Source organism: Strongylocentrotus purpuratus, unplaced genomic scaffold (genome assembly GCF_000002235.5).
Source record: "Strongylocentrotus purpuratus isolate Spur 01 unplaced genomic scaffold, Spur_5.0 spur5_contig_866, whole genome shotgun sequence".
Lineage (NCBI taxonomy): Eukaryota > Metazoa > Echinodermata > Echinoidea > Camarodonta > Strongylocentrotidae > Strongylocentrotus > Strongylocentrotus purpuratus.
This window is the reverse complement of record NW_022145575.1, coordinates 1,820,805-1,830,322: the sequence shown is the minus strand read 5'-3', so window position 1 is coordinate 1,830,322 and position 9,518 is coordinate 1,820,805. Positions and strand designations below refer to the sequence as shown.

Sequence of the window (9,518 nt, the reverse complement as noted above, 5' to 3'; positions counted from 1 at the left end):
TTGCCATGATAATAGAAAATAGAATGATTTGAATCAACATTTTATGCCTTTTAAAATGACTTTTACATACTATTTTCGAAGATGCTAACGGCTTTCCATAATTGTTAAGTCCAACTTAGAGATAAGTTCAACTTAAGATCTTTGTGAAACACCCCCCCTGGTATTCAAGCACGACTTCTATCCTTGAAACAGTTGCAGGTAGCAAAACTTAGTGTCCGTTCATCACAAACTTTCCAGTGCATGACACGTTCATGAATTTTAAAAGGTGGTTCAAGGTCGCGGAAGTTTTATGATGCAATACGATTAAAGTGACTTGGTAACATTGTTGAAGGTTGATGAAAAAAATTGCTTAATTTTTGAATAAAATGTTACTTACTCTATTCCTTCTACTGTACTAACCCTCTGACATGCAAAAAATCCAGAAAAAATTCTCAAACCACAAAGATATCTATGGTTTTCTTTGAAGGCGTCGATGTACGACACCCTCTACCAGTGATTAACAGTAAATTCTCCCAATCACTTTTGAATTTTCCCAACCGTTTTTCCATGAAAAAAAAGACAAAAAACAGGCTATAAAAAATCTGTCAACACTTAAATGTCTGGAATGGAATGTAGAGCCATTTTATTGCTTTGTGAGATTTCCATTCACCTAAAATGTAATTAAATTGTAATAACATAGTTGGGAGAATTAAGGAATCGATCAGATCAGTTTTTCCCAATTTGTACCATGAATAATGGTCCGTTTTCACTCACATTTTCAGATTATCTTTAATTGTACATCTAGCATTGAAGTCACTACCTTAGCACCACTATCTCTCATCTGAACAATGTTACCAAGCAACTGACAGAATACCAAAGTTTTGCAATTCAAATACCGGTAAGTTTCTTACTGTGCTATGGGCTTTAGGCAATTGTTCAAGGTTACTGGTTCCAAGTAGTTTTGTGCTAAACAATGGTGTGGTGATATCTCCCACCAGCCACAAACACTGAATTTGCCCTGCTCCAGCCCGTTGCTTGAATGATATGGGGGTGAACCTCATGCGCTTGCTCTGTTGTTTAGAACCAGTAACCCGGACGACGAGCGAATATGACGTTAGCACTCCGGTACTCTATATCCATGCATCAGTATAAAGGTTTTTTATTATGTGTGCCGTCATTGTGTATAAGCTCAAATTCATCTTGTAAACATGCAAAGTGCCTTAAATTATAATGAATTGTGTCTTTCCAATGAAAATAAAATGTTATATTTCTATTTTTGTATTCATATTTTGTTATGGTTATATTTATGTTTTTATGGATGAGTGCACATGAAGTGTAACCTAAGACTATGAGAATGCTCTTGGCATTGTATTCTAGGAAGCAGGTACCAGTATAAATACATCATTACAACGGTTAGTCTAACACTTTAGAATGTCTTTACAATAGCCATTTGCTAGGTCAGGGGATTTGCGATTAGACAGTGTACTATGCATTATATGTGTACGAGCATGTTTGGTATAAATGGGCAGCTGTAGACATTTATGAACATGTGACCAGGCACCACAAAACTACCAAATAGTTGCATTGTGTGATTTCCTGTGAGAGCTCAATAAAGGTGCATTTGGTCACGATGGTCAAATTCTAGTTAGCATTTCCTGAGATAGTTTTCTTGCATGTAATTCCAACTTGTGGAAGCACCTAGATTCAGATTAATTTTATTGGTCCATATGGAATCCAACTGGTATTTTGGCAGAGTTTTGTAGATCTGAGTTTGTCTGATCTCGAGTTCAATATAGGAGTTCTAATCTCATGAACTTACCTGTTGATCAGATTTTTTTATTTAAAAGAAGTCATATCTGGCGACTATTTCTTGGTTTTGTGGCACCCTAACTAGATTCAAACTAGATTTAAACTATATATTGCATTCACTGAGAAATATTTTGCAGACTTGATCACGGCAGCCGTAATGTATTTATTATATATTTTACGTCTTTGTTTATGGTATACAGTGGATTCACAATCCACAACGCCAGTGATTAGTTGATTGCACTCAACATTATGAGAAAAAGTGGACAAAAAAAAGCTGGTGTTGGGGGGGGGGGGGGGGGGGGCTGTTAATTGTGAGTCCTCCCTATTACCAAAGCTTTCACTAGAATATTCTTTGTCATAATTCTCTGTATATCATGCTGACTATTGTATACAAGTATAATTACCCCCCGGTATATCATTTTCCATGTGCAGGGGGGTGTTTCACAAAGATCCTAAGTTGAACTTAACTCTAAGTTGGACTTAAAAATTATGGAGAGCCATTTGTAGCCTTAAATATCAACTCAAATATTTGATTTTTCATACATTGTATGATTCTGCAGTCATCATACATGTGTATTAGTCATCAAGGGGTACCGTATTACTTGGTCATTAATGAATATGTATTTGTATATAATTTTGTTCATGCATTTGTTTTCATCTTTAAAGAAGTATCCTAAAAGTTTAATATACATCATATTTCTATTGATATGTGATAATATGATGATGTTCTTGTTCTGATTGAAACGAAGTGCAATGAAGTTGTAATATTCTGCAAGGGCAAGGATATAATTTAGGTGCAATTAAAACATTATATGCGAATCTGATTTTGTCGTTTAGAGCAAATTTTCCTTTATAGTAACATTCCTATTCTTGAAAAATTAAAAAGTGTGTGGTATGTGTACATTTTTGCAATAGGAAATTTTCGTAATGTAACCAAATTTTTACTTGTGCCTCAATACAATATATTTCATTCACCTGTTTGTCAGAATGCAAATTGCATATATTACATGTTGTTAGGTAGGGCGAGCCATGATGTTTGTCCTACCTAGCAACGACTAATGTTTCCATTTGAATTCTGACTTTTGAGGTACATTCTCCAAGACTCGTCACAAAGACATACCGGTATGCATAAATTTGGCTACATTACAAATTTACAATGCAAGCTTGTGGAAGTAAAAGCCAATATGGCTCCGAACCATAGTTACAGCTGATCAGTCATGTGCTTGTCTGTGTTTTCAATTTCAAAGAACTTCAATTAAAGATAAAGACCAGTTATGGTCATGCAATTGCGTTGTGAAAGAAACGTGGAATCGATCAGAAAAGGTTGATCAATTGGGTACTGCAAGGTTCTGGAATCATCAAAATGATAAGAAATTTGGCCCAGTCTTTGTAAAGTTACAAGCACTGTACACAGAAAAATGTATATGGGACTATACGCACATGTGCGTTTATCTCTCACACACCAATAGATAAACTAAATAAACATTTAGTACCAAGTTAAATCACTCTTCCACACTCACTTTAATTCATGGCTCAAACTTCATCTTATACAATTATGCACATGGTTAAGGTATGCCTAATTGAAAGTGAGAAAAATCAGAAGTCTCAGAGGGTGAAAGAGTGCAAGAAAAATGGATATAGTGAGAGAAGGCTGAGAGAGAGAAAGAGGGAAAGAGATGGATAGCACATTTCCACATTTTATATAAAGTTTAATCACTCTCTTCCACACCTTGTTTACGGCTCTATCTCGATCTTATACAATAGATAGATATGGTTATGACTGGAGAGAAACAGAGAGAGAGACAGATAGACAGATAAAGAGAGAGAGGAAGAGACAGACAGAAAGACAGATAAAGAGACAATGAGAGAGAGAGACAAAGAGGGGGTGGGCTATAGAAAGAAGCAGCATTCATATTGCCTTGTACACACATACATATATCTGTACCAACACATTGATTTGGACAACAAGACAATATTTCAGGTATCAAAAATAAATTATTTTGTATTACTTGAATGATGACACATGGCATTGCATATAATATTAATAGTTCATGATTTCTTTTAACAAACCTTTTACAAGTACTGAAAAATCGGTGTATCTTAAGCCTCGGTCACAAATGCCATTATGAACTGCTATGAACGCCGTACGAACGATTTTCAGACAATGTAAATTCGGGAAGACAATGGAAAAACGGAGATTCGTACAAAATTATTGTTCATACAAACTTTTGTGCCAGTAGCATAACGCTTTGCGCATGATTCCTGGAATTAATTTCAATCCATTTTATCATTTCCATTTTCATTTCCATTTTCGATAAAACAATACAAAGAGATATATATTATAAATAAGTACTTGCAATATATAAGAAAATGAAAATAGGGACCAAAAAAAAAAGGCCAAATGGTTTTGTCGAGGCATCTCATGGTTTGGGGTACGTGAACGCGTAAAAACGGTGAATACCCCCTTTAAATACACAAAGGTCAAAACAATGGATGTGCATGTATGCGAGAAGCCCTTGGAAAATGCCTGGGTGAGCACCAACAACAATTAATCCCTGAAATTAATTAATTAAATTTAATTACAAAAACATAATGATTTATTGAGGTAATAGGTTTCATACAATTAGTAATTATACTTAAAGGTAAAGACCAGTTATGGTCATGCGATTGCATTGTGAAAGAAACGTTGTGGAATCGATCAGAAAAGGTTGATCATCTAGCATCTGCAAGGTTCTGGAATCATCAAAATGATAAGAAATTTGGCCCATTCTTCGTAAAGTTACAAGCACTATACACGGAAAGATGTATATGGGACTACCCTATATCTCTCACAGACCATGAGAGAAACAAATTTACCAAATATATGAATTAGTAGGCGGTTTCCCAGCAAATTTTTTATCATCATGTATTAGTCAAAACATATTCTTTCACATGATTGGTAATGAGAGCTTCCATTTCATTTTTTGAAATTGGGGCGTTTCAAATACTGGTCTTTACCTTTAAGTTGAATGGCTTTCCTTTCATGAGATACAAATGTGTATCGCTCTCGCTTTGAGAATATTTCACTCATCATGCTGATTCGTGAAATGTTCTCATCAGCTTGTTGGATATACCCTTGTATCCTACTCAAGGTCATACAACACTATATAAATATTGATTTGCATATCCTTAAATTCAATTTTTCTCTGAAGATGTTTCCTAAATCATACATCTGAATCACATTCTACAAGATATACAAACTTGTTTTCGCCTCCTATAATACCTTTTAAATTTAGAACTACTATATTGTGTTACTCAGAACGGGAGCCTATTCACATGCAAGCTATGCTTTTGATTTAGGCTTCCCACATTTCACATTGTTTTACCTTGCCTGTCATATATCTATATATTTCGAAAAGTACCTATTTTCCGTTCATTATACTTGATTTGAAATCTTTAATTTTTTTTGGTGTAATCTACGCTTAAACACTTTTATAATAATATAATAATAATAATAATAGCCTAATAGTCCACTCCAAATTTTATTAAACCGAAACGGAAATTCTTTTTGCCCAATTGATCGATAGCCCGGCAGCCACTGAGCAGCGCCAGATCGACGTTGCTCTATCCCTTAATGTTGAACGCCTAACAAGGTAGCAACAACTCCCATCTTTTAACGTCTTTTGGTATGACGCGGCCGGGGTTTCACCTCCCGGTTGTGAGGCGGACGCTCTACTGACTGAGCCAACACTCCGGTATAAGAAAAAGAATTAAAAATCGTTTTTTGATGTAAATGTGGAACAAACAAACTGCAAATAATGAGTTTATATCTATGGAGTTCTTTACGATATGATGCACTGCTATAAACCGGATAATGATCTAGACAAGTCTCGTTCATTACCCCATTATGACTTAACCTGCGTGCAGTGCATATTCAATAAAGCACTCGCATACATGAATTATTTGTATATTGGTTCAAACGGTGTCCTTCATAAAGAGATTCCCATGTATCTTTAAATCTTAACCCATTGGCTATTGATTTTTTTCATTCCCATAGACTTAACACAGGGACCATCATTTCAATATGCTTTTTATCCCCAAAGTTCATAGGAATGAATATAACTTGTAAGCACCACCCCCAAGAAGAACTAAACTCCCCAACAAGAATGACCTCAATTTCCAGTGTGCGTATGAACCCTCTAATCTCTCGTATAGTTCGAGTACTTGTTGTTTTGTGGCAGTCAAGCTTCCGTTATTATCGATCACAAAGTCGGCCTGTTTCTTCTTGATCTCAAGTGGAACCTGCGAGTTGATTCTTTGAAGGGCGTCCTCTTGGGTTAGATCATTGCGAGACATTAGACGATCCAGCTGAGTCGCTTCATCGCTGTATACAATTAAAAAATTAAAATGCATAGCAAATTAATGATTCACTTCGCATTTCAATTCATTTGTAATGGACTATACAGAAAACAATGCTGCCCTTTGCATCACTCGTTTTAAATGTGCTTGTCTTCCCTTTGCTGTAAAAGAATTTCACATGTTCACTGAACAACAAGCTACCCCCCCCCCCTTTTCCATCTTAACTTCTGGTTTCTCTTATACATGAAAGCATTGTACCGGTACTTACCAATACACCACAAGCACATATTTGATGAACCTTCTCAGAGCACTTCCATCTAGGAGCAGAGGGACATCCAAGATCACATAATGGTGTCCTACATGATCAGAATGAACACAAAGAACATATTCATAAAAGGCTGTCAGGGCCCCCGTCTTATAAACAGTGGTGATTACTCACAATTTATTTGTGATTGATATCAATCATAGCTACATGTATAGACATAAGCGATGGGAGAGTGATCGATAGCAACTCTTTATAAGACAGGGTCCCGATCTCAACTTCAACATCAAGGCCTTATGTTTTGAAGCATGCCCTTTATATCATATAAAAAACTGAAATGTTCCTAGAGTTTGCTAATACATGTACCGATACTTTCATTCTTTACAAAAAAACAAAATAAAAATGTGATTTACTGCTTTTACATAACACCAATCTAAAAATATTGACATTTATTTCTGCCTTCATACATCTTCAGAGTTGTTTGATCATTTTTGGGGCAAGTTTCATTTACGTCTTCTCCGATACCATAGCAAGTTTTATTTACCGGTATGTCTCTTCTTTCACTCTGTGCAACTTGATATAAAGTTTGGATTACTGTCCAAATTCCACCAACTTACCAGAGAGAAAGCTTGTCAGGACTTCCCAGAGCATCGTCCGTTGTATGTAGGGATGGGTGCAGCGGTTCAGTATCTTCCGTTTCTCAGAATCAGCAAATATGATGGATCCAAGCTTGGCTCTATCCAGCGTCCCATCGTCTCGAAGAACCGACTTGCCAAAATGACGGACAATCCGCTTCAATGCAGGTTTACCAGGTTGCACAACTGTGCAAAGGATATTACGAATGGATCGCTTAGATCAACGATATCTGTCAAAGGGTGATGTACTTGGAGCTCATCCCGCTGGCCCCCGGCCCCTACTGTTAACATTGCAGGACTATATGTTTATTACACAGGGATTTCAATTGATAAGCCCTTATATCCCTGCTGTAGTTTGATTTTCTACAATACAGTGCTAAAATTTTCACAAAAAATCTATTTTTAAACCTCTTTGAAGCCAGGCACATTCAATAATATATATATTTCCACAAACAATTCTATACGTGATCGTTTCAAATTAAATTCTTAAAAACTTTCTTTTTTCTCAATACATTTCCTATCTGCTCCTTCACTTTTAGCAATACATTTTAACTTCTTATTTTTCAGGGCTATCAATGGCCAGGACAAGTTCAAAAGTGGAGTTATAAATATTAACACTCTCATGAACATTTTTTTATCAGACTGAATTCTATCAATTTCATATTACTTCAAACTATTTTCAAAAAATATCTTTTGTTTGTACTCACTAAAATAAGTTTCTTGCTTTTCAACCATTCTTTGCAGGCAGTGTATCAGTATATTTTAGCAACTACAGTGGAACCTTAGTATAAAGCGCTCTGATATAACAAGGTGATTTTGCTAGTCCCAGCTCTTTAAATACTTCCGTTTTCTTACCCCGATAGATAATAAGATTCCTGATACATGTATAACAAGGTAATTTCCTTGGTCCCAAGGACCTTGTTATGACGAAATTCCACTGTATGAAGATTGTTTATACTGAACAAACCATGCAAATCAATGTCAAGGACATGCATGCAAGTTTTAATACTCCCCACCCAAACCCTAAAAATTTACTTTGAAATTATCGTGAATTAAGAAAGCCTGTATCGATTGTAGCGCGCTTCATTCCATCAAACGGTTATGGTATCTTCTTTCTACTTCTGTAGACTGCAAATTACATAAGCAAGTAGGCCCGTCTTCATCATCTTGAGATTGCCCGCTTTTTCTGATTTGGGAAATAATCCTGAAGTTACAAATCGCGTCTTCATCACCTCGAAACTTAAAACTCAAGCTCGAGAAATTAGCTCAAGATATTTTGCTCAGCATTCGCGCATAGTAGGAGTCTTCAGGTTGGTGAAGACGCAACGGACAAATGACGGGATATTTTGCAAACTATCCCAAGATATGTTTGGGATGATAAAGACGCAAATTAATTGGATAATTTACGGTCGGGATATTTGGCAATCTTGAGCTGATGAGGACAGGCCTAGTGTGTACCAGCACAATCGGGGAGTGGTCTCCGATTCCACGATCGACTTACCTTCTCTAGCAATCTTATCAGCATCAATGATAACGCACCCCAGGTCTCTGAGCACGTTAGATACGGTGCTCTTCCCCGATGCTATACCGCCAGTCAACCCAACTAGAAACATGCCGATCACCTAGGAACACTCACGTCGTGTAAAATAACGCAGGCAGTTCAACCTGCAAATGGGATATTGTTGGATATATACAGGCTAGGTCGGGGGAGTCTATTTGTTTTCCCTTTAAATCGATGGCATAATCTATAGAATGTCAACAAATATATGCTAGCTTTTTTGTGTGTCTGCACTCTGTAAATAAATAAATTGGATTAATTAATATCCAGGGAACCAGAAAATAGCTCGGTTTTCCCTTTGAATTGATGGTAAAATGTACAGGACAACTTTAAATCCTTAAAATCAATGGCACAATCTACATAATGCCAAAAATATATATATGCTAGCTTTTTTTAGTATCTGCACTCTGTCACCAATGTGTCCATAATCAATCCAATGGGACAGGGCTAGGAATATTGATTGGTTTATACCACAAACTTGAAAAGAGCCTCGTTTCCTTTAGAATCAGTGGCACCTATCAGTATACCAGCATCTGTAATCAGAGCTGCCAACCTTGTGCGACCAAAAAAAGGAATCATGATGGCAAAAAAAAAGGAATTTCAAGCAAAAGAAAGGAATCCATCAAAACGAAACTTACAAACACACGTGACACACTTCCAATGCAGAAATGTTCATTCATCATGCTGTTTTTTCCATACAAGCAGGAATTTGTTTTGGTGGTTATTTTGGTATTATCAGCATTTTATTCTTTTTGAGAATATTTTTCTCTTCAAGTATGTTTTGAAATTAGTTTTCTATTGAATTTGTGATCAAATAACCATTTTAGGGCAGTTGCCTGCTGTAAAAAATAAATAAAAAACGTATTTTATGAAGAAAAAACGTAAAAACGTAATTTGGAGGAAAACACAGTAATTCCGGCAAAAACGGAATGGTTTG

At 36.1% G+C, this 9,518-nt stretch overlaps 1 protein-coding gene across 1 annotated transcript; it reads right to left on the bottom strand.

Annotated features, from left to right (window-relative positions):
- Positions 1 to 5,528: 5,528 nt before the first annotated feature.
- On the bottom strand, positions 5,529 to 7,770 carry LOC115918344 (dephospho-CoA kinase domain-containing protein-like). The gene is made up of 3 exons (XM_030974410.1): positions 7,006 to 7,770; positions 6,395 to 6,482; positions 5,529 to 6,151 (listed from the first exon to the last, which is right to left on the bottom strand). The coding sequence occupies exons 1-3, from the start codon at positions 7,037 to 7,039 to the stop codon at positions 5,872 to 5,874; spliced, it is 402 nt and encodes a 133-aa protein (XP_030830270.1). The 5' UTR covers positions 7,040 to 7,770; the 3' UTR covers positions 5,529 to 5,871.
- Between the last annotated feature and the right edge of the window lie 1,748 nt (positions 7,771 to 9,518).